We start from the raw sequence: 25804 nt of genomic DNA, 5'->3' as shown, positions 1-25804 counted from the left end.
TTCATAATTAAATCTGCTCTTCTCTCCAGATAACTTATAAAAGTTTAGGTCTTTTAAACCTAAAAAAGTAGTTCTCCTACTTCTAGAGACAAAAATTAGTTAAAAAATAACATTAGTTTGTCAGATTAAAGTTATCATATTTATGATATTTTTGAATGCCTCAAATAGGGCCCTTACTATGATTTAATCTTTTTTTGATATTCATCCTAGGATATATTTTATTTTCTATCATCAACTTCTTCTCCAAACTCCCGATTAAAACAGAAACCTTCATTCACATACCAACACTTCTAGAAAAACCCTGAAAATGATAACAAGATTATTCTCCATTTTTGAACCATCCTCAAGCATTCTCTCACTGAATCTAAACTGAATATCAACATTCTTAGGATTTCTATTCGTTCCAATTCTTTTTTGAGCTTCACCATCTCGGTGACTTCATTTATGATTCAAAATTTATCCACTCTTCATAATGAATTTAAGACAATTTTAGGACCCTCTAATCCGGGCTTATCATTCTTATTTGTTTCGCTATTTAGTTTCATTCTTTTTAATAACTCTTTAGGTCTCCTTCCTTATGTCTTTACCAGATCTAGACATTTAGTAATAACCCTAACCTTAGCTCTACCTTTATGGTTATCTTTTATTTTGTTTGGATGATTAAACCACACTCAGCATATATTTGCCCACTTAGTACCCCAAGGGACCCCAAATGTGCTTATACCTTTTATAGTTCTCATTGAAACAATTAGAAACATTGGCAATCCGACTCGCAGTAAATATAATTGCAGGCCATCTCCTTCTGACTTTACTCGGAAGAATAGGACCTTCTTTATCATCCAAATTATTAATCTTTCTCATTCTAGTTCAAATTCTTCTTCTTATATTGGAGTCTGCTGTTGCAATCATTCAATCTTATGTATTTGCAGTTCTCAGAACGCTTTATGCCAGTGAAGTAAATTAATGTTATCACACAGACACCATGCCTTTCACTTAGTTGACATAAGACCCTGACCCTTAACAGGATCAATCAGAGCCATACTTTTAACATCAGGTCTTATTAAATGATTTCATCAATTTAATCCAGATCTTCTCTTTTTTAGGTTTATTCCTATTATTTTAACTATAATTCAATGATGACGAGATGTAACTCGAGAAGGAACATATCAAGGACTTCACACTCAAATTGTTATAAAAGGACTACGGTGAGGAATAATTTTATTTATTGTCTCCGAAGTATTATTTTTTTTCTCTTTTTTTTGGGGTTTCTTTCATAGAAGACTCGCACCTACAATTGAAATTGGAATGTTTTGACCGCCAGAAGGCATCCAACCTTTTAACCCTTTTCAAGTCCCTCTTCTCAATACGACTATTTTGCTTTCATCAGGAGCGACAGTAACCTGAGCACATCACGCAATCCTTAACTCTCATTACTCTGAAGCTAAGCAAAGCCTAGTTCTAACTATTCTCCTTGGAGTTTACTTCACCTCTCTTCAAGCATACGAATATTTGGAAGCATCTTTCTTTATCGCAGACTCAATTTATGGAACTACCTTCTTTGTAGCAACCGGATTTCACGGACTTCACGTAATCATCGGAACTTCATTTTTAACAGTTTGTTTTTATCGTCTTTACAAGTGCCACTTCTCTAATAACCACCACTTTGGATTTGAGGCTGCAGCTTGATACTGACATTTCGTTGATGTAGTTTGACTATTCCTCTATGTCTTTATTTACTGATGAGGAAGATATTTTTTTAGTATCAATAGTACATCTAGCTTCCAACTAGAAAGTCTAATTGTTTAGAAAAATTAATTTTAACTATCAACTTAATCATCTTTCTGACTCTCTCGATTACAACTCTAATTATAATTTTATCTTCAATTTTATCAAAAAAAACCATTATTGATCGAGAAAAAATATCCCCATTTGAATGTGGATTTGACCCTAAGACTTCGGCCCGATTACCTTTTTCTCTTCGGTTCTTCCTCATTGCTGTAGTTTTCCTAATTTTTGATGTAGAAATTACATTAATTCTCCCTCTAGCCCATATTTCCACTTTCACAGATATTTTCTCTTGAAGATTTACAGGATTATTTTTTCTCCTAATCCTTCTCTTTGGTCTCTATTACGAATGATATAAAGGTGCCTTAGAATGATCTAGCTGGAAATGTAGTCAACAATGACATATGATTTGCATTCATAAAGTGTTTACTTAAACCTTTTTCAAATTAGAAAGCGAAAGATTGCGTTTAGTTTCGACCTAAATTTTGGTTCACAAACCTCTAATTTATTTTGACAGAAGCCAAAACCAGAGGCATATCACTGTTAATGACAAAATTGAAATTTTCTTTCCTGTCAAAGAGAATTATGCCAGCGAAAAAGCTTCTAACTTGTTTCCCGAGCGGTTAGATTCCGTTCACTTCTCTTTTTTATAGTGTATAAAACATATTACATTTTCAATGTAAAGCTGAAGATTTTTTTCTTCTAAAAATATCACCTACAGGTTAATAACCACCTTTGCAGCTTCAATGCAAAATTCTAATTTATAATATATAAGTAAACTAAATAAAAATAAAAAACATGACAACAACTCAAATAAAAAATCCTTTTATATAAATTATAATCATATTCTCCTGTCTTAATTGTAAGTAAACAGAACCTTTTATTAACCTATCAAATCCTCCCTCACCTCCAAAATACTCTGACCAACCTTTATCCCCAATCTTGAAAAAAGCATCCCCTCTCCTTAATCTTCAGCGAGATGCCCTAAACATCGACAAAATTGGTATAAATCATATAGATCCTGTAAACACAACATAAGAATAAAACCCAACAGACTTTAGTCTGGTTCTTACTCTAACTATGTTAATTACATAACCTAAAAGAGCCCCATCCCCTCTCACTAATAAAGCTAAAATTTAAAAAAACGGCCTCAAACAAATCATATAAGGTTCTGGAAATACTACTCAAGCTAAAACACACCCTCCTATTACCGCTCCAATCCTTAACCCTTTGAGGGTCGACAGGCCCTCTCCGAAACTCGTTCTCAGGGTCGGCCAAATTTCAAAAAAAAAAAAAAATATTTTTTCTTATGAAAAAATAGTTTTTTTTTCTAAACATGATAGGATAAACAAAAAAATTTTACCATCAATACTTACGGAGATATGGAGGCATAAAGTTTGCAGAAAATGAGCGCCGTATGGCAACAGCGGTGACTGCCGCTCACCGGTAAACTTTGATTTACTTGTATTTGATGGTTTTTTTGTTTTTTTCACTATTTTATTTTTTCACATAACTTATGTGGCCTATGAGACCAAAGTAAGGTGCAATGTACATATATACACTCGTTGTATACAACACAATAAGCACACAAACATAATTATCAATATATTGTTTACAAAACTTGTTTACAAAAACAAACAATACAAAACATTGTTTATTATTATTGTTCTATAATATATATACCAATATACAGTCACTGAACATATTCCTATTAGTTCTGCAGCTTGTGGAACTCTTTGAAACATGGTGTCATACACAATGGTGTTTTATCTTTCTCCCTCATTCTATCTGTCTGTCTATCTCTGTCTCACAGGTACACATAAATACAAGTATACATAGTATAAATTACCTAGGATAACCCAAGAAATCTAGACAAAGTGCTGTACTCCGCTTGAAGATGTAAAAGTGATGACCAGTCTTGTGGCTCTCTGAGACAGAGAGCTAGACAGATAGACAGATAGACAGGGAGCTTGACAGACAAATAGACAGACAAATAGACAGACAGAAATGTTAGTGTACCAGCAGAAACAAACGGAGAGCGATGAGATGTTCATCTAATCTTTTATTATCAGTTCCACCCTCGTTTACGCTCATCAAAAGTCATCTCTTATCAGATGTTATCTCCCCTTATCTTGTCACTGTCATGGGGTGGATTTTTTTTTTCTTGTTTCAAGGGAAAAATATTATTACATCATCTTCTTCCTCTTCTTCCTCCTCCTCCTCCTCTTCCTCATCCTTCTCCTCTTCTTCCTCTTCCCCCTACTCTTCCTCCTCCTCCTCCTCTTCCTCTTCCTCCTACTCTTCCTCTTCCTCTTCTTACTCCTCCTCTTCCTCCTCCTCCTCCTCTTGCTCCTCCTCCTCTTCTTCCTCTTCCTCCTCTTCCCCCTACTCTTCCTCCTACTCTTCCTCTTCCTCCTCTTCCCCCTAATCTTCCTCCTACTATTCCTCTTCCTCCTCCTCTTCCTCTTCTTCCTCTTCCTCCTACTCTTCCTCTTCCTCCTCTTCCTCTTCCTCCTCCTCCTCTTCTTCCTCTTCCTCCTACTCTTCCTCCTCCTCCTCCTCTTCTTCCTCTTCCTCCTTTTCCCCCTAATCTTCCTCCTACTATTCCTCTTCCTCTTCCTCCTCTTCTTCCTCTTCCTCCTACTCTTCCTCTTCCTCTTCCTCCTCCTCCTCTTCTTCCTCTTCCCCCTACTCTTCCTCCTCCTCCTTCTCCTTCTCCTCCTCCTCCATAGTGTAAATTACCAGGAGTCGGCAGCTGTCAAAGTGACATATTGTCTCATTACTCACTCCCACTCCCGCCTGTCAAAACAATGGGGTCGGATGCTGCTTCCCCTCCATTCTATCTAATTATCTTTCTCCCTCATTCTATATCTTTTAATCTGTCTCTTTTTCTATCTGTCTGTCTATCTCTGTCTCACAGGTACACATAAATGCAAGTATACATAGTATAAATTACCTAGGATAACCCAAGAAATCCAGACAAAGTGCTGTACTCCGCTTGAAGATGTGAGTAAAAGTGATGACGCAGTCTTGTGGCTCTCTGAGACACAGAGCTATACGAATAGACAGATAGACAGGGAGCTTGACAGACAGTCAAATAGACAGAAATGTTAGTATACCAGCAAAAACAAAGGGAGAGCGATGTTCATGTAATCTTTTGGTATTGGCTCCACCCTCATTTACCCTCATCAAACGTCAGCACTTATCAGATGTTATCTCCCCTTATCTTGTTACTGTCATGGGTGAACATTTATTATTACATATTATTATTATTATTACGTATTATGATTATTATTATTATTATTATGTATTATTATTATGTATTATTATTATTATGTATTATTGTTATTATTACGTATTCTTCTTCTTCCTCCTCCTCTTCTTCCTCCTCCTCCTCTTCTTCCTCCTCCTCCTCTTCTTCCTCCTCCTCCTCCTCTTCTTCCTCCTCCTCCTCTTCTTCCTCCTCCTCCTCCTCCTCCTCCTCCTCCTCCTCTTCTTCCTCCTCCTCCTCCTCCTCCTCTGCTTCCTCCTCCTCCTCCATTCTTGGAACAAGTTTGAAGAGCTTGTAGTTCATAATCACTATCACTATCATCACCAATGCTCACATCTGAGTCTGGGATTTGGGAAAATAGGAGTTTCCTCTTTGATTCTGGTACAACTGAACATGAACAAGACGGCCCAGCACCAGATGTGGAAGGCTGTGGGTTGTCTGGGTTTTCCTCACTATTACCCATATTATGGTCCATTAGTTTCAGTCGAAACCTCACCAGAACTTTGAAACTCATCTTCACTGTCACTTCCATCTGTATTAGAACTGTCACTGGGGAACAAAAGTGTCCCAATTCGCCGAGGAGTGAGGAACTTCTTACCGCCAGGCATGGTGGACATTGTGTACTGTGATGGCATTCCCACAATGCACCACTGGGTCCCAGATTTTTTTCCTACTGCGCACACCCACCACACAGACCCATTCTCTCACATCTAGGCCTATCAGCCTTTTCCTGCGAGATTTGACAGTGCTAGAATTTATGCGTACTAGTACGTCAAAAACCCCTACGCGTAAGACGTACTAGTACGACCAAAACCCTCAAAGGGTTAATATTATTATACCCTTTAGCATTATTCTGTGCCTTTCCGTAACAAATATTATAGACCTTATATTAGAAAAGCACCTTATTCTATAATAGATTAATCGAAATGTGTAACATACTGTTAAGCCAGTGCTTAAGACATATAAAAAAAATCTAAAAATATTAATTTCCCTTATAAATGCAACTTCTAAAATCAAATCTTTAGAATAAAACCCAGCCAAAAAAGGTATACCACATAGAGCCAGATTAGCTAAATTTATACAAACCCTAGTCAAAGGTATACACATCACTAACCTGCCTATATTCCGAATATCTTGGTACTCTTTAACCCTGTGAATTACCATCCCCGCACACATAAACAATAAAGCCTTAAATAAAGCATGAGTTAATAAATGGAAAAAGGCTAGATCAGCAAATCCTAAAGATAAGATACTCATTATAACCCCCAATTGCCTTAAAGTTGATAGAGCAATGATCTTCTTCAAATCAAACTCAAAATTAGCCCCCAAGCCCGCTATAAATATAGTTAGACAAGAAACAATCAATAAAACTCTTTGTACACACGAACCCTCCAGAGCCCCACTAAACCGAATCAAAATGTAAACACCAGCTGTTACTAGCGTAAAAGAATGAACTAAAGCCGAAACCGGAGTAGGAGCAGCCATGGCTGCTGGAAGTCAAGCCGAAAACGGAATTTGAGCTCTTTTAGTTATAGCAGCAACACACACAAAAACTTTCAATAATAAAAAATCCCCACTCAAGTATCTTTCATAAAAAATAAAATTTCAACCCCCTAACATAAAGAGTAAAGAAATACTCAACAAAATCCCAACATCTCCAATTCGATTTGACAAAACTGTTAATATACCCGCATTCGCAGATTTCTCGTTTCGGTAATAAATTACCAACACATAGGAAATTAACCCTAGCCCATCTCAACCTAAAAGGATTCTAATTAAATTAGGTCTAATAATCAAAGCCCCTATAGATAAAACAAAACCAAAACCTAAATATATAAATCACCTGTACCTTTTATCCCCACTCATGTAATCCCCTCTATAATACATTACCATAGAAGAAATAAACAAAACTACTCCTAAAAATAAGAATCTTACTCAATCATAAATCAAAGTTACCACAACAGAAGAAGAGTTAAAAGAAAAGATCTCCCACTCAATTACATAAGCAGACCCTGAACTTAACCTTACTAAACTAAATAGAATAAAAACACTAAACTAACTAAATGACCATAAGCACTTCACATCATGATTTAAAATACTTTCTTATCTCTTCGGCACCATAACCCGACGTTTTACTCTAAACTATTTAAATTGAAAGGTTCTAGTAGTTTAAAACAAATTTTGGTCTTGTAAACCAAAGATGAAGTCCATTTTTAGAACTTTATACCATCAGTTATAATATTTTATATTTCACCCTTCCTCTTACCTTAAGAATAGCGATCATGTTCTCAACCTTAACACATCCTCTCTTCATAGGTCTCACCCTTCTCACACAAACCATTCTTATCTGCATACTTTCAGGTCTCTTCAGGCCCTCCTTCTGATTTTCATATATTTTATTTCTAATTTTTTTAGGAGGAATATTAATTTTGTTTATTTATGTCACTTCTCTAGCTTCCAACGAAGCCTTTAAAATTCACTTAAAGTCTAGCCTATTAATTATCTTATCTCTTCCTTTATCCACTATCCTAATCTTTTTGGACCCTTTATTCCTTCCATCAAAATTTTTCAGATCCTCACTATTCTTAACTTTAGAAAGTAAAACGAATATAACCAATTTATCAACCAGCTCCATCTACTCTCTCCCTTCATTCCCTCTTACTATCCTAGTAATTTTATATCTACTACTTACCTTAATTGTTATTGTCAGTATTATTAATATTACGGTCTTCAAAATTCTAAACCAAAAATAGTTTACTTTTAAAATATTAATTTTGGAAATTAAAGAAAAAGTGTTTACTTTTTTTCTGACTTTTATTAAAACTATTTCAATTATTTAATCCTTTCATACTAAAATAACTTAGAACTCCTTAGAAGATAGAAACCAACCTGGCTCACGCCGGTCTGAACTCAAATCATGTAAAAATTTGAAGGTCGAACAGACCTTCTTCTGTAACTGCTACTACACCACAAAGAAATTTTTAATTCAACATCGAGGTCGCAAACTCTTTTGTCGACAAGAACTCTCAAAAAAAATTACGCTGTTATTCCTAAAGTAATTTACTCTCTAATCCTAAAAAGGGATCATATGAACAGATATCTCTGATTTAAACAAAAAACAGTTATATAACTTATATCTTAGTCGCCCCAACCAAACATCTTGCTAATAATAAACTTTACTATTCCAAATCACTCTTAACCAGCTTCATGTATAAACTTTATAGGGTCTTATCATCCCTCTAACTCATTTAAGCCTTTTCACTTAAAAGGTAAATTCAGTCTACGAGATAAAGACAGCTTACTTCTCTTCCGACCATTCATTCCAGCCTCCAATTAAAAGACTAATGATTATGCTACCTTCGCACGGTCATAATACCGCGGCCTTTTAGTTCCCAATGGGCAGGCCAGACTTTATATAACTCTCATATAGACATGTTTTTGATAAACAGGCGGAAGTATCTTTTTTGCCGAATTCCTTTACACTCACCACTCTTTTAATAAATCTCATTAAATTTTTCAAAATTTATTTAAAATAAACAATTCATATACTAATATATTCACTTTAAATCTCTAAACTAAATTTATAAAAAGTCTTTCCTACTTACTTAAAAAATAATAAATATTCTTATTCTTATACCTCAGATACAACCCCCTGTAAACATGGCTGCCTCTAAGCCTAGTTAAGTACACCTTTTATTTATTTTTATAATTAAAATAATTAAATAAAGAGCTTAACCCCTCTATTCCTAAACCTTGCCCTACCTTAGTGCAAAGAAAAAATTGAATTTTTTTCAAAAAAAAAAAAACAGATATCTTAAGGCCCGATTAACATTTCACTACTAAAACAAAGTTTTGAATTTTTTTGCTACAAAAACTCAACCCTCAATTTAGCTATCCTTATTTCGGGAAAAATATCATAAATATTTAATGTAAAATATCCCTAATACACAAGGTACTTAATTTAACTGATACTTTTCATCTATTTCACTAATATATTTCAACTTTCCTGCACAGTACTATTATCTATCGCTAACAATTATTATTTCCCTATCTACTAAAACCTCAAAATATTTTTCCTGATCATAATAATTAGCAAGGTTCCATAAGTAACCAAAATAAATCGCTCCTGCGACAACCTTTTCAACGTAAGTGAAATGCTAATCTTTAGCTTTACTTTGAATTTACAGTTTTAATTTCCCAAATAAATAAACTTCAATTATCATAAAAACTGCTTATTCAACTTTACAAACTCTCCTATCCTCCCTATTGTCTATATATATATACATTTCTTAAAATGTAATTTGTCCGAATCATTCACAATCTCGTAAATCATATACAGTGGACCCCCGCATAACGATTACCTCCAAATGCGACCAATTATGTAAGTGTATTTATGTAAGTGCGTTTGTACGTGTATGTTTGGGGGTCTGAAAGGAATAATCTACTTCACAATATTCCTTATGGGAATAAATTCGGTCAGTACTGGCATCTGAACATACTTATGGAGTGAAAAAATATCGTTAACCGGGGGTCCACTGTAATCTACTAACATATATATAATATTCACAGTGTATCTAGCGTGTAAGCTATTATTCATATCATTATTAAATTTTAAATACCTTAAGCTCGTACACAACAATATATACATATATATCAAGCTATCTTATCAATTAGCTTATTGCTATGATCTACTAGGAGATATACCTATCTCTTAGTGTATCTATCAGAAAATTACTATAAAGAAGTACTGGCTTCGTTTTATCTTCCTCCATGACCATCTGTTAGGAATGTCTTCATAGAAATGAGGGAATCTAGAAGGAGACGATTAATATAAATATAAGTAGAATCTCCTTTCTCACGAAGGGTTCTACTTATAACTGTATTAGTCGTAATGTACAGTGCTCAATGTTATTATTCTGTTCTGGTATACATAAGCTCACTCATAGAGTTATACTTAATTCACCACTTCCATGTCAAGAAATGTATATATATACTAGTATAGATTTAAAAAAAATATACAAAATAACCCCCCTTTTATGTTTTTTTTCCTTTTATTTTCTAAATAACTTAATCTTCTCTCTCATTTAATCTGCTAAGAATAACTAAATATTAGAGAGGGACTCAAAGTATTCAAAGATCAATCCTCTATCACCTATTTCTGTTGACCTTTAGCACTTATATGTAAATTGGAATCGCACCAATCCTCGAAAGATCAAAACTTTTCGTGCCCTTTACACTTCTACATATAATATAAAGATAAGCTAAATTTAAGCTAATGGGCTCATACCTCATTTATGAGAGTAATCTCTCTTTATAATTTTATTCTCACCTTATAAAATAATTTTTATACTTTCACTTTTGTCAGGATCTCTCCTGACCATTTCTTCTTCCTGATGATTCTCGGCCTGGATTGGTCTTGAACTCAATCTTATATCATTTATTCTTTTAATCTCATCAAAAGAAAATCAATTACCGTCAGAGGCCTCCTTAAAATACTTCTTAATTCAAGCTCTCGGATCAGCCATTATCATTTTATATTCAACCTTAACATTTTTTATTCCGAGAATCTCACTCTCCTTTATCTCCTTAGCCCTGCTTCTTAAATTGGGAGATTAAATTTAATTGGGAGGTTGGTTAAAAGGGTAAAAAGTTAGACCTTGAAATTTTGATAGGGAGGTGAAGGGAAGGAGTCAAAGAATTGTTATTGATAAAACTAAAGCGATAACTCCACCTAATTTGTTTGGAATAGATCGAAGAATAGCGTATGCAAATAGAAAATATCATTCAGGTTGAATATGTACTGGTGTAACCAGAGGGTTAACTGGAATAAAATTATCAGGATCCCCAAGGAGGTATGGATTTAAAAGAGTTAGGAGGAATAGGATTATAAATATAACTAGAAATCCTACAATATCTTTAAATGTAAAGTAGGGATGAAAGGGAATCTTATCTAGAGAAGAGGCCACTCCTAGAGGGTTGTTAGCTCCGGAGTGATGAATAAATAAGATATGAACAAGCGTAGCTGCAGCGATTAAAAATGGTAAGAGAAAGTGAAATGTAAAAAATCGAGTCAGGGTAGCATTATCAACTGCGAAACCTCCTCAGATTCATTGAACTAAATCTGTTCCAATATAAGGAATGGCAGAAAATAAGTTTGAAATAACGGTGGCACCTCAAAATGATATTTGTCCCAAGGGTAGAACATAACCTAAAAAGGCGGTAGCTATTGTTATAAACAGAATTAGGACACCAACTCTCCAAGCGTGGAAAAGGGTAAATGATTCATAGTAAATACCTCGGCCAATATGAGAATACAGTGGACCCCCGCATACCGATGGCACCACATAGCGATTAATCCGCATACCGCTTGCTTTAATCGCAAAAATTTTGCCTCGCATACCGCTTATAAACCTGCTCACCGATTTTCGTCCGAGACGCGTCCAATGTGGGCCCTCAGCCAGCCTCACATGTGCCGCCCGTGCCATTGTTTACCAGCCAGCCTCCGCGGTAACATTCAAGCATACAATCGGAATATTTTGTATTATTACAGTGTTTTCGGTGCTGTTTCTGGAAAATAAGTGACCATGGGCCCCAAGAAAGCTTCTAGTGCCAACCCTACACCAATAAGGGTGAGAATTCCAATAGAAATGAAGAAAGAGATCATTGATAAGTATGAAAGTGGAGTGCGTATCGCCGACCTGGTCAGGTTGTACAAGAAACCCCAATCAACCATTGCTACTATTGTGGGCACCAGAAAGGCAATCAAGGAAGCTGTTCTTGCCAAAGGTTTAACTGTGTTTTCGAAACAAAGATCGCAAGTGATGGAAGATGTTGAGAGACTCTTATTGGTGTGGATAAATGAAAAACAGCTAGCAGGAGATAGCATCTCTCAAGCGATCATAAGCGAAAAGGCTAGGAAGTTGCATCAGGATTTAATTAAAAAAATGCCTGCAACTAGTGCTGATGTGAGTGAATTTAAGGCCAGCAAAGGTTGGTTTGAGAGATTTAAGAAGCGTAGTGGCATACATAGTGTGATAAGGCATGGTGAGGCTGCCAGTTCGGACCACAAAGCGGCTGAAAAATATGTGCATGAATTCAAGGAGTACATAGAGACTGAAGGACTGAAACCTGAACAAGTGTTTAATTGTGATGAAACAGGCCTGTTTTGAAAGAAAATGCCAAGCAGGACCTACATTACTCAGGAGGAAAAGGCACTCCCAGGACATAAGCCTATGAAAGACAGGCTTACTTTGTTGATGTGTTCCAATGCTAGTGGTGATTGCAAAGTTAAGCCTTTATTAGTGTATCACTCTGAAACTCCCAGAGCGTTCAGGCAAAAGAATGTCCTCAAGGAGAATTTGTGTGTGCTGTGGAGGGCAAACAGTAAGGCATGGGTCACTAGGGACTTTTTCTATAACTGGTTACACCATGCATTTGCCCCCAATGTGAAAGATTACCTAACTGAAAAGAAATTAGAACTTAAGTGCCTCCTGGTGTTAGACAATGCCCCTGGTCATCCTACAGACGTGGCAGAGCGACTTTATGGGGACATGAGCTTCATTAAGGTGAAGTTTTTGCCTCCTAATACCACTCCTCTCCTGCAGCCCATGGACCAGCAGGTTATTGCAAACTTCAAAAAACTGTACACAAAAGCTCTGTTTGAAAGGTGCTTTGTAGTGACCTCAGAAACTCAACTGACTCTAAGAGAGTTTTGGAGAGAGCACTTTAATATCCTCAATTGTGTAAACCTTATAGGTAAGGCTTGGGAGGGAGTGACTAAGAAGACCTTGAACTCTGCTTGGAAGAAACTGTGGCCAGAATGTGTAGACAAAAGGGATTTTGAAGGGTTTGAGGCTAACCCTGAGAGGATTATGCCAGTTGAGGAATCCATTGTGGCATTGGGAAAGTCCTTGGGGTTGGAGGTTAGTGGGGAGGATGTGGAAGAGTTGGTGGAGGAGGACAATGAAGAACTAACCACTGATGAGCTGATAGATCAACTTCAAGAGCAAGAGGCCAGACCTGAGAAAACTGGTTCAGAGGAGGGGAGAGAGAAATTGAAGAAGTTGCCTACTACAAAGATTAAGGAAATGTGTGCAAAGTGGCTTGAAGTGCAAACCTTTTTTGATGAAAATCACCCTCACACAGCTATTGCAAGCCGTGCTGGTGATTATTACACTGACAATGTTGTGAAACACTTTAGGGAAGTCATAAAGGAACGAGAGGTACAGGCCACTATGGACAGATATGTTGTGCGAAAGAAGTCCAGTGACTCTGAAGCTGGTCCTAGTGGCATTAAAAGAAGAAGGGAAGTAACCCCAGAAAAGGACTCGACACCTCAAGTCTTAATGGAAGGGGATTCCCCTTCTAAACACTAACACTCTCTCTCCCCTCCTCCCATCCCATCAATCATCACCAGATCTTCAATAAAAGTAAGTGTCATGTAATTGTGCATGCCTTTTTCAGTTTGTGTGTACTAAAATTAACATTTCATGTGGTAAAAAAATTTTTTTTTTCATACTTTTGGGTGTCTTGCACGGATTAATTTTATTTCCATTATTTCTTATGGGGAAAATTCATTCACATACCGATTATTTCGCATAACAATTACCCCTCTTGCACGGATTAAAATCGGTATGCGGGGGTCCACTCTAAATACCGATAAAGAAAAAGGAGGCCCCATTTGCATGAATAGTTCGAAATAGCCATCCATAATTAACATCACGACAGATGTGTGCTACGTTCGAAAAAGCTAGGTCGATATGTGAGGTAAAATGAATGGATAAAAATAATCCAGTTGCGATTTGAGCTACTAGGCACAATCCTAAAAGAGATCCAAAATTTCAAAAAATTGAAATGTTGCTAGGAATTGGTATGTCTACAAATGCAGAATTAGCAAATTTAAATAATGGATGGGATTTACGTAAAGGTGAAGTCATAAGTTTTGTGAAGGTGAAGGTTAAAGTAATTTAAGAAAAAATATAGGTATATGATGATATTAGGAGTCGAAGGTCTTAGGTTGTTAGTTATAGTTTTTTGTGGGTTCTGAGCATTTATTTCGAATCATAAGCATTTGTTAAATGTTTTATTAAGATTGGAATTTATTATGTTAAATGTGTTTGGGGTTATGAGAGTTTATATGGCTAGGGTCAGTTTGGAGGGTGTGTTTGTAATGTTTTTTTTAGTTATGGTTGCGTGTGAAGGGGCCTTGGGTTTGTCTTTATTGGTTTCTATTGTTCGTTCACATGGTAATGATTATTTTAGGAGATTTGATATTTTAGTATGCTAAAGTTTTTGATATTTAATTTGGTTTTGATAAGATTTGTAATGAATTGAAGGTTGATTCAAATTGATTTGCTGGCAATATGCTTTGTAAGATTATTAATAATAAACCATGATTTTTATTTTTTTTGTAGGGGTTATATAATAGGGGCTGATTATTTAAGATATATTTTGATTGTATTAAGGGTTTGAATCATAATGTTAATAGTTTATGGGAGAACAATGGTAAAGAAAATGGGGAATTTTTATGCGGGATTTTTGTCAGTGAACTTAATTTTGTTGTTAGTTTTAATTTTAACTTTCAGATCAGTAAATTATTTAATGTTTTATATTAGATTTGAGAGGTCACTAGTTCCTATGCTGGTATTAATTTTAGGTTGAGGTTATCAACCTGAGCGAATTCAAGCTGGAATTTACATATTGTTTTATACTTTATTTGCTTTACTGCCATTGTTAGTTTCTTTGTTAAGGTTATATAAAAGTATGGGTAGATTAAATATAGGGCTATTGCCAGGAATAGTTGGTTATCAAAGTGCCAGGTTATTGTGGTATTTTTGCTCTGTATTTGTGTTTATAGTTAAATTACCTCTGTTTATGTTTCATTTATGGTTACCTAAAGCTCATGTGGAGGCCCCGGTCGCAGGATCAATAGTACTAACTGGAGTATTATTAACCCCTTCAGGGTCCAAGGCCAAAATCTGAAGTGGTGCTCCAGTGTCCAAGAAATTTTGAAAAAAAAAAAAAAAATATTTTTTCTTACAGAATTAAAGAGTATATTTTTGTGAAGGTAATAAGACAAAAAAAAGTTTTTTCTGATCAGTACTTACCGAGATACAGCGGTGGGAAGTTGACCCAAAATGACCGGGTGGCGGCAACATCAGTGACTTCCGCAAAATCCCATTTTTTTTATTTTATGCTTTTTTATACTTTTTCTTTTCTTTTCTATTTTTTTTTCTTTTTCTAATAACATTTGTGGCCTGTGAGACCAGTATAATGTATATTGTATAAGTGTACACTCATTGTATTGAACACAATAACTGCACTAATTTGTTTATCATTATATTGCTAACAAAACTTGTTTACAAGTTTATTGTAAACAAAATGATGAAAATATTAGTGCAGTTATTGTGTTGAATACAATGGTACCATATGGTACAATGGTGCTATATGGTACAATGGCACATGATACAATGGTACCATATGATACAGTGGTACCACATGGTAGAATGGCACCATTTGGTACAATGGTACCATATAGTACCATATGGTACAATGGTGCCATAGGGTGCAATGGTACCATAGGGTGCAATGGTACCATATGGTATAATGGCATCATATGATACAATGGTACCATATGGTACAATATGGCACAATGGCACATGATACAATGGTACCATATGATACAATGGTACCACATGGTAGAATGGCACCATTTGGTACAATGGTACCATATGATACAATGGTGCCATATGGTGCAATGGTACCTTATGGTACTATATGGTGTAATGGGACCATATGGTACCATATGATGCAACAGTACCATATGGTACTTTGTACCATACAGTACAATGATACCATATGGTTCATTGTACCATATGGTACTGTTGTATTCAACACACTAATATTTTCATTATTATTTTGTTTACAATAGTTGTTTACAACAAAAATATGCAAAAATGTTGTATATTAGTAATGTTCTATTATATATTTACAAGTGTACAGGAACTTTACGTGTTCCTTGAGGTGGATGACAAAGCACTTTGTCTCGGAAACTGCAGAGTCAGTAGCTAGCTTGCGTCGCCACTCACTCAGTCTTGGCTGGTGTCTCATGCCACCAACACCTATTGACCATATGGTACACGGTATATGTTACAGGGTACCATATGGTACATTGTACTATATGGTAAAGGGTACCATGCAGTACAGGGTACCATGCAGTACAGGGTACCATGCAGTACAGGGTACCATATAGTACAGGGTACCATATGGTACAGGGTACCGTATGGTACAGGGTACCGTATGGTGCAGGGTACATGGTGCAGGGTACCATATGGTACAGGGTACCATATGGTACAGATACAGGGATAACTATAGAAATAAGTCACCCTGACTTTTTTTGGGTTTTCCTAGGATTTTATACATATGCTGCTATGTATGATAATCTATGTAATTGTATTTCTGTACACCTGAATAAACTTACTCAAGTGCATGTGGCATCATAAGTAAGTTTATTTAGTTATACACAAATAAAGTTACATAGAATATCATACTTAGCAGCATATGTTTGGAGAACCTAGGATAACCCAAAAAAGTCAGACAGATTTATTTCCATTAGGGTCCCTGTACCCTGTACTATATGGTACAATGTACTATATGGTACAATGTACTATATGGTACAATGTACTATATGTACATTGTACCATATGGTACCATTGTACCATATACCATTGTACCATATGATACCATTGTATGACATGGCAACATTGTACATTGTACATTGTACATATGGTACCATTGTACCATATGGCACAATGGTACCATATGGTTCAAAACCATAGAATTCGTCTTCAGCTCCACTTCCATCAGTCTTAGAACTGTAAGTTGTGAAGAGGAGAGTCGGAATTCGCCCATAGAGTGAGTGGGGAGTGAGAGCTTCCTTGCCGCCAGGCACTATGAACAAAGCTACTTTGCCGGCATTCCCACAATGCCATGTGGGCGTCCAGAATTTTTCTATGGTGTGCACACTGACCATCCAGACCCATTCTCTTAGATGTAGGCCTACCAGCCTTCTCGTGCTAAATTTGACGGCGCTAGAATTTTGGCATAGATCAACGGTTTGGACCCTGAACGTAAAGCCGTAGATCTACGGGACGGACCCTGAAAGGGTTAAAGTTAGGAGGCTATGGTTTGATTCGAATTTTAGGAGTGTTTTCGGAGGTTAATAAAATATTTTGTTGGATGTGAATGAGTCTTGGAATTTTAGGTGGTGTTGTTATTAGTCTAATGTGTTTGCGTCAAGTAGATATAAAATCTTTAATTGCTTACTCTTCTGTGGCCCATATGGGTTTGGTGTTAGGAGGACTGGTTGCCATGAGGGGCTGGGGTTTAAATGGGGCTGTAGTAGTGATGGTAGGGCTATGGTTTATGTTCTTCAGGTTTATTTTGTTTGGCAAATATAGTTTACGAGCGTTTAGGGAGGCGGAGTTTGATAATTAGGAAAGGCTTGCTAAATATTATACCGAGTATAGGTTTATGGTGGTTTTTATTGGCTGTAGGAAATATAGCTGCTCCCCCGACCTTGAATTTAATAGGAGAGATTAGTTTAATCATTAGAGTGGTGAGATGAAGAAAATTAATTATATTCAGAGTAGGGGCGTTGTCTTTTTTTAGTGCCTGTTATACTTTATATATATATATATATATATATATATATATTCTTTAAGACAGCATGGATTGTTTTTAAATTCATTATTTTCTTGTTGTTCTGGAAAAATAAGGGAGTATTTTGTTTTGTTAATACATAGTGTTCCATTAAATATTATATTTATGAAAGGTTCTTTGATTTTGTGTAATCTGTAGGATAAGATGGCTGAGATTAAAGGTGTTAGATTGTAAATCTAAATAGAAGTTAGACTTTCTTATCAATATAAGGTAAGATTTAAAAGATTATTACTTTTTTTGACAGCTTTGAAGGATGTTAGTTTAAATTAACTTAAAATCTTAAATAATTAAAAGTATAGATGGGATAAAAAGGCCGAATAAATTGATTGAGGAACATAAAGGAGACGATAAGATTTTAAGGGTTTTAAAAGAAATGTTTCATTTTATTTGGGTAAAATAAATTGAGATAGAGGATAGAGTGAGTCGGATGTAAAAATAAAGAGTTACTAGTGAAGAAAGAAGAAGAATGAGGGGAAAATAAAAGGATGCTAAAATTATTTCTTGAATAATGATTCATTTGGGAATAAAACCTGAAAAAGGTGGCAGTTCCCCTAGAGAGTAAAGGTTTATTATTGAGATAATTTTAGGAAAAGAACCATGACCAGAATTAATTAAATGGGAAAAAAGTATGTTTGGATTGATGAGAAGTAAAAGGCTACTGAAGCCGAGATCAGAGCATATATAAAAAAGTAAATTATCCAGGAAGTTTCATTGATAAGTATAGCGAAAAGTATTCATGATATATGATTAATAGACGAGTAAGCTAAAATTTTTCGAAGGGATGGTTGGTTGATTCCTCCAAGTGCTCCAATGATAGCGGAAGAAAGTCCCCCTAAAAAGAGAATAATGTGTGTTTAATATTCTGAAGATAAATAAGAGATCAAAAATATAGGGAGTGATCATGTCAGAGAATCTCACCTTCAAAGACCATAACATTGTATCAATCACATCTGCTAGAAAAATGACAGGATGGATAATGAGAACCTTCAAAACTAGGGATGCCAAGCCCATGATGACACTCTTCAGGTCGCTTGTTCTATCTAGGCTGGAATATTGCTGCACACTAACAGCACCTTTCAAGGCAGGTGAAATTGCTGACCTAGAAAATGTACAGAGAACCTTCACGGCACGCATAACGGAGATAAAACACCTCAATTACTGGGAGCGCTTGAGGTTCCTGAACCTGTATTCCCTGGAATACAGGCGGGAGAGATACATGATTATAGACACCTGGAAAATCCTAGAGGGACTAGTACCGAACTTGCACACAAAAATCACTACGAAAGCAAAAGACTTGGCAGACGATGCAACATCCCCCCAATGAAAAGCAGGGGTGTCACTAGCATGTTAAGAGGCCATACAATGAGTGTCAGGGGCCCGAGACTGTTCAACTGCCTCCCAGCATACATAAGGGGGATTACCAATAGACCCCTGGCAGTCTTCAAGCTGGCACTGGACAAGCACCTAAAGTCGGTTCCTGTCCAGCCGGGCTGTGGCTTGTATGTTGGTTTGCTTGCAGCCAGCAGTAACAGCCTGGTTGATCAGGCTCTGATCTACCAGGAGGCCTGGTCACAGACCGGGCCACGGGGACGTTGATCCCCGGAACTCTCTCCAGGTAAACTCCAGGTAAACTCCAGGCCTACTGAGAGAATGGGTCTGTGTGGTGTGTGCGCACCGTAAACAAAAATTCTAGGCGCCCGCATGGCATTGTGGGAATGCCACCTCAGTAACCTTTGTTCACCATGCCTTGCTGCAAGGCAGCTCTCACTCCGAGGCGAATTGAGACTCTCCACTTCGTAACTGATAGTTCCGACTCTGATGGAAGTGGAAATGAAGAACAATTCTATGGCCCTGATCGATTAGTGACCAAAAACAATGATCAGGATATCGAAAATAGTGCAGGGGCTCCGGCCAAACAGTAATCACTCGACTCACAGCTCCCAGCACAACTGTAAGTAAAAGCCTCTGCTCCTATTCTAGCGGATATTGGTTGAAAGCTTCACTTTTGACCAATAATAAACTTGGTCCTTTCAGTTTTAAGATCCCCATGAGACTTTTAGATAGTCACCACCTTTTTTAAGTATCTTGCACTTATCATGGAGAGTGATTTCGTAAGCAGTGTATAACCCGTCTCTCTTTCCAGTTTGGAATGACAGATCGGGTCACCTTCCAACCAACGAGAAGTGTTGAAGGAGATGGACTGAAACCAGTCTTGGGACATCACCTTATGATCTACCTACCTGATTAATTGTACAGGACACTACCCCTCATCTTTGTAGTGGTAAAGAACCTGCGTTCCTGTCATCGGGACTGACTGTTCAAGGCTATAGACTCTGTAAAGAACTAGTCGTTGGGTTGTCACTAAACACCTGTGACCCCCCCCCACATCAGCAATGGCTACAATTTCTACAAGATGGTGTCAACCTCAACCAGACATCCCAGTATCACTGTATATATTAGCATTGAATTCAAATGTCATTTTTCATTTTTCTTTCAAGTGGGATACACCTTCATTTTTAATGTTTTATCTTTGCCTTACTAAATAATAAAGTGTTTATCTTTGTGAATTATTATTTCTTTTTCTATTCATTAATTTTCCTGAGGAGGAGCCAGCCTTGGTAATACTGTCTGAAGTTGTTACAGGGCTGAGAAAGCCTTCACAATTAGTATTATACAACATTTATGCATGCTTATTGTAGTAAACAATACTGGTAAACAATATTAAAATATATATAATAACTTTAGTGCAGTTTTTGTGTTCAATACAGTGAATGTATATATATATGTATACATTATATACAGTGTTGGTCTCACAGGCCACAAATGTTACTAGAAAAAGAAAAAAATTAGAAAAGAAAAGAAAAAACCATAAAAAACGTAAAATAAAGAAATGCGATTTTGCAGAAGTCGCTGATGTTGCTGCCATCCGGTCATTTTGGGCCAACTTCCCACCTCTATGTCTTGGTAAGTTTTTTTTTTTTTTTTTTTTATCACACTGGTAGATTCCCACCAAGGCAGGGTGGCCCGAAAAAGAAAAACTTTCACCATCATTCACTCCATCACTGTCTTGCCAGAAGGGTGCTTTACACTACAGTTTTTAAACTGCAACATTAACACCCCTCCTTCAGAGTGCAGGCACTGTACTTCCCATCTCCAGGACTCAAGTCCGGCCTGCCGGTTTCCCTGAACCCCTTCATAAATGTTACTTTGCTCACACTCCAACAGCACGTCAAGTATTAAAAACCATTTGTCTCCATTCACTCCTATCAAACACTCTCACGCATGCCTGCTGGAAGTCCAAGCCCCTCGCACACAAAACCTCCTTTACCCCCTCCCTCCAACCTTTCCTAGGCCGACCCCTACCCCGCCTTCCTTCCACTACAGACTGATACACTCTTGAAGTCATTCTGTTTCACTCCATTCTCTCTACATGTCCGAACCACCTCAACAACCCTTCTTCAGCCCTCTGGACAACAGTTTTGGTAATCCCACACCTCCTCCTAACTTCCAAGCTACGAATTCTCTGCATTATATTCAAACCACACATTGCCCTCAGACATGACATCTCCACTGCCTCCAGCCTTCTCCTCGCTGCAACATTCATCACCCATGCTTCACACCCATATACGAGCGTTGGTAAAACTATACTCTCATACATTCCCCTCTTTGCCTCCAAGGACAAAGTTCTTTGTCTCCACGGACTCCTAAGTGCACCGCTCACCCTTTTCCCCTCATCAATTCTATGATTCACCTCATCTTTCATAGACCCATCCGCTGACATGTCCACTCCCAAATATCTGAAAACATTCACCTCCTCCATACTCTCTCCCTCCAATCTGATATCCAATCTTTCATCACCTAATCTTTTTGTTATCCTCATAACCTTACTCTTTCCTGTATTCACTTTAATTTTCTTCTTTTGCACACCCTACCAAACTCATCCACCAATCTCTGCAACTTCTCTTCAGAATCTCCTAAGAGCACAGTGCCATCAGCAAAGAGCAACAGTGAGCAACAGCAAGAGTGACAGGGTCAAAGGCGAATTGATACACATTGTTTATATGCTATGCAATGTGTTTCTTGCATAATAGATATGATTTTGATTGGTTTCATGATGGAAAGTACCTTAAAATTGAGCTTAAAGTAGCAGAAATGTTAGATATTTGCCTATGTTCATTGTAAACAGATTATATCATGCGTCCAATACACGTCACCTGGTGGATTTAATGTACTTTCACAAATACAGTGGACCCCCGGTTAACGATTTTAATCCGTGCAAGAGGGGTAATTGTTATGCGAAATAATCGTTATGTGAATGAATTTTCCCCATAAGAAATAATGGAAATAAAATTAATCCGTGCAAGACACCCAAAAGTATGAAAAAAAAAATTTTTTACCACATGAAATGTTAATTTTAATACACACAAACTGAAAAAGGCATGCACACTTACATGACACTTACTTTTATTGAAGATCTGGTGATGATTGATGGGATGGGAGGAGGGGAGAGAGAGTGTTAGTGTTTAGAAGGGGAATCCCCTTCCATTAGGACTTGAGGTAGCAAGTCCTTTTCTGGGGTTACTTCCCTTCTTCTTTTAATGCCACTAGGGCCAGCTTCAGAGTCACTGGACTTCTTTCGCACAAGATATCTGTCCATAGTGGCCTGTACCTCTCGTTCCTTTATGACTTGCCTAAAGTGTTTCACAACATTGTCAGTGTAATAATCACCAGCACGGCTTGCAATAGCTGTGTGAGGGTGATTTTCATCCATGAAGGTTTGCACTTCAAGCCACTTTGCACAGATTTCCTTAATCTTTGTAGTAGGCAACTTCTTCAATTTCTCTCTCCCCTCCTCTGAACCAGTTTCCCCAGGTCTGGCCTCTTGCTCTTGAAGTTGATCTATCAGCTCATCAGTGGTTAGTTCTTCATTGTCCTCCTCCACCAACTCTTCCACATCCTCCCCACTAACCTCCAACCCCAAGGACTTTCCCAATGCCACAATGGATTCCTCAACTGGCATAATCATCTCAGGGTTAGCCTCAAACCCTTCAAAATCCCTTTTGTCTACACATTCTGGCCACAGTTTCTTCCAAGCAGAGTTCAAGGTCTTCTTAGTCACTCCCTCCCAAGCCTTACCTATAAGGTTTACACAATTGAGGATATTAAAGTGATCTCTCCAAAACTCTCTTAGAGTCAGTTGAGTTTCTGAGGTCACTACAAAGCACCTTTCAAACAGAGCTTTTGTGTACAGTTTCTTGAAGTTGGAAATAACCTGCTGGTCCATGGGCTGCAGGAGAGGAGTGGTATTAGGAGGCAAAAACTTCACCTTAATGAAGCTCATGTCCCCATAAAGTCGCTCTGCCATGTCTGTAGGATGACCAGGGGCATTGTCTAACACCAGGAGGCACTTAAGTTCTAATTTCTTTTCAGTTAGGTAATCTTTCACATTGGGGGCAAATGCATGGTGTAACCAGTTATAGAAAAATTCCCTAGTGACCCATGCCTTACTGTTTGCCCTCCACAGCACACACAAATTATCCTTGAGGACATTCTTTTGCCTGAACGCTCTGGGAGTTTCAGAGTGATACACTAATAAAGGCTTCACTTTGCAATCACCAGTAGCATTGGCACACATCAACAGAGCCTGTCTTTCATAGGCTTATGTCCTGGGAGTGCCTTTTCCTCCTGAGTAATGTAGGTCCTGCTTGGCATTTTCTTCCAGAACAGGCCTGTTTCATCACAATTAAACACTTGTTCAGGTTTCAGTCCTTCACTGTCTATGTACTCCTTGAATTCCTGCACATATTTTTCAGCCGCTTTGTTGTCCGAACTGGCAGCCTCACCATGCCTTATCACACTATGGATGCCACTACGCTTCTTAAATCTCTCAAACCAACCTTTGCTGGCCTTAAATTCACTCACATCATCACTAGTTGCAGGCATTTTTTTAATTAAATCCTCATGCAACTTCCTAGCCTTTTCACATATGATCGCTTGAGAGACGCTATCTCCTGCTAGCTGTTTTTCATTTATCCACACCAATAAGAGTCTCTCAACATCTTCCATCACTTGCGATCTTTGTTTCGAAAACACAGTTAAACCTTTGGCAAGAACAGCTTCCTTGATTGTCTTTCTGGTGCCCACAATAGTAGCGATGGTTGATTGGGGTTTCTTGTACAACTTGACTAGGTCGGCGATACGCACTCCACTTTCATACTTATCAATGATCTCTTTCTTCATTTCAATGGGAATTCTCACCCTTATTGGTGTACGGTTGGCACTAGAAGCTTTCTTGGGGCCCATGGTCACTTATTTTCCAGAAACAGCACCGAAAACACTGTAATAATACGAAATATTCCGAGTGTATGCTTGGATGTTACCGCGGAGGCTGGCTGGTAAACAATGGCACGGGCGGCACATGTGAGGCTGGCTGAGGGCGCACATTGGACGCGTCTCGGACGAAAATCGGTGAGCGGGTTTTTAATCGGTATGCGCGGCAAAAATTTTGCGATTAAAGTAAGCGGTATGCGGAATAATCGCTATGTGATGCCATCGTTATGCGGGGGTCCACTGTACAGTGATAATATTTATACCATTTTTTGGTAGGTAAGACACATGGGCAACAGTTAGGCAACTTTATTCCAAAACGTTTCGTCTACACAGTAGGCTTCTTAAGTCGAGTACAAAAGTAGGCAGGAGCAGTAGAGATGAGAAGACAATGTAATCAGTCCATCACCTTTAAAGTCCCACTCAAATCCAACCCCTCTCACTCATGTATTTATCCAATCTAAATTTGAAACTACCCAAGGTTTTTGCTTTGATAGGATCTTGCGTAGCTTTAAAGAGATTGGACAAATATATGAGTGGGAGAAGCATATATGTACATACAATATATGTATGTATTTTACGATGTTTTCATGTGTTTTATGATTGTTCATGGTTCAATAGGTTAAGGAAGCAGTATTGTATTTTATTTCCCTACAATATATTGGGGCACCAAACATTCACGATTTTTTAACATTCACAAGGGTCTTGGTCCCCTAACCCTCATGAATGTTGAGGGAGACCTGTACACAACTATCAGCACAACACACTATATAAAACTTCAACACTCATACACTATATAAATTTATCATCACTACACACTATAAATTTATCACCATTATGCACTATATAAAGCTACTCTCTATATAAAACTTTCACCACTTGTCACTTATAAAACAATCAGTGTTATACATAAAACTATTAACTCAACACACTTGTAAAAATATCAACACTACACACTAGGCAACATTGTTTTCAATATATATTAGGCAAAACTATTACCACTATACATTAACAAAAATATTAACACAATACACTAGACAAAACTATCACTACTCGATACTAAACAAATTGTCACCACTACTCACTATACAGTGATCCCTCGACATTCGATACTAATCCATTCCTGAGACCTATCGAATGTCGAAAATATCGAAAACCGAATTAATTTTCCCCATAAGAAATAATGGAAATCAAATTAATCTGTGCAAGACACCCAAAAGTATGAAAAAAAAATTTTACCACATGAAATATTAAGTTTAATGCAATAGAATAATTACAATAACAACAATAACAATAGAATAATTGACACTTACCTTTAATGAAGATCTGGTGATGATTGATGGGATGGGAGGGGAGAGTGTCGAAGTTGTTACGGTTTAGAAGGGGAATCCCCTTCCATTAGGACTTGAGGAGGTAGCAAGTCCTTTTCTGGGGTTACTTCCCTTCTTCTTTTAATGCCACTAGGACCAGCTTGAGAGTCACTGGACCTCTGTTGCCGTTCCTTTAAGATTTGTCTAAAATGGGCCATAACATTGTCATTGTAATAGTCACCAGCACAGCTTGCAATAGCTGTGTTAGGGTGATTTTCAGCCATAATGGTTTGCAGTTCAACCCACTTTGCACACATTTCCTAAATTTCTGAAGTAGGCACAATGGAGTCCACAACTGGCATAGGCTTCTCAGGGTTAGCCCCAAACCCTT

The 25804-nt window shown here is 37.4% G+C and overlaps 1 protein-coding gene and 1 pseudogene across 1 annotated transcript; one reads left to right on the top strand and one right to left on the bottom strand.

Annotated features, from left to right (window-relative positions):
- Nucleotides 1–307: 307 nt before the first annotated feature.
- On the top strand, nucleotides 308–965 carry LOC128685321 (ATP synthase subunit a-like; annotated as a pseudogene).
- Nucleotides 966–5326: 4361 nt separating this feature from the next.
- Nucleotides 5327–7036, bottom strand: LOC138851381 (NADH-ubiquinone oxidoreductase chain 5-like). Its single transcript, XM_070080451.1, has one exon. It carries the CDS (start codon nucleotides 6539–6541, stop codon nucleotides 5873–5875), a length of 669 nt encoding a protein of 222 aa, XP_069936552.1. The 5' UTR covers nucleotides 6542–7036; the 3' UTR covers nucleotides 5327–5872.
- Nucleotides 7037–25804: the final 18768 nt, after the last annotated feature.

This window comes from Cherax quadricarinatus, unplaced genomic scaffold (assembly GCF_038502225.1).
Source record: "Cherax quadricarinatus isolate ZL_2023a unplaced genomic scaffold, ASM3850222v1 Contig457, whole genome shotgun sequence".
Classification (NCBI taxonomy): Eukaryota; Metazoa; Arthropoda; class Malacostraca; order Decapoda; family Parastacidae; genus Cherax; species Cherax quadricarinatus.
Note: the sequence above shows the minus strand (reverse complement) of the source record. Positions and strands in the feature narration are given on the sequence as shown.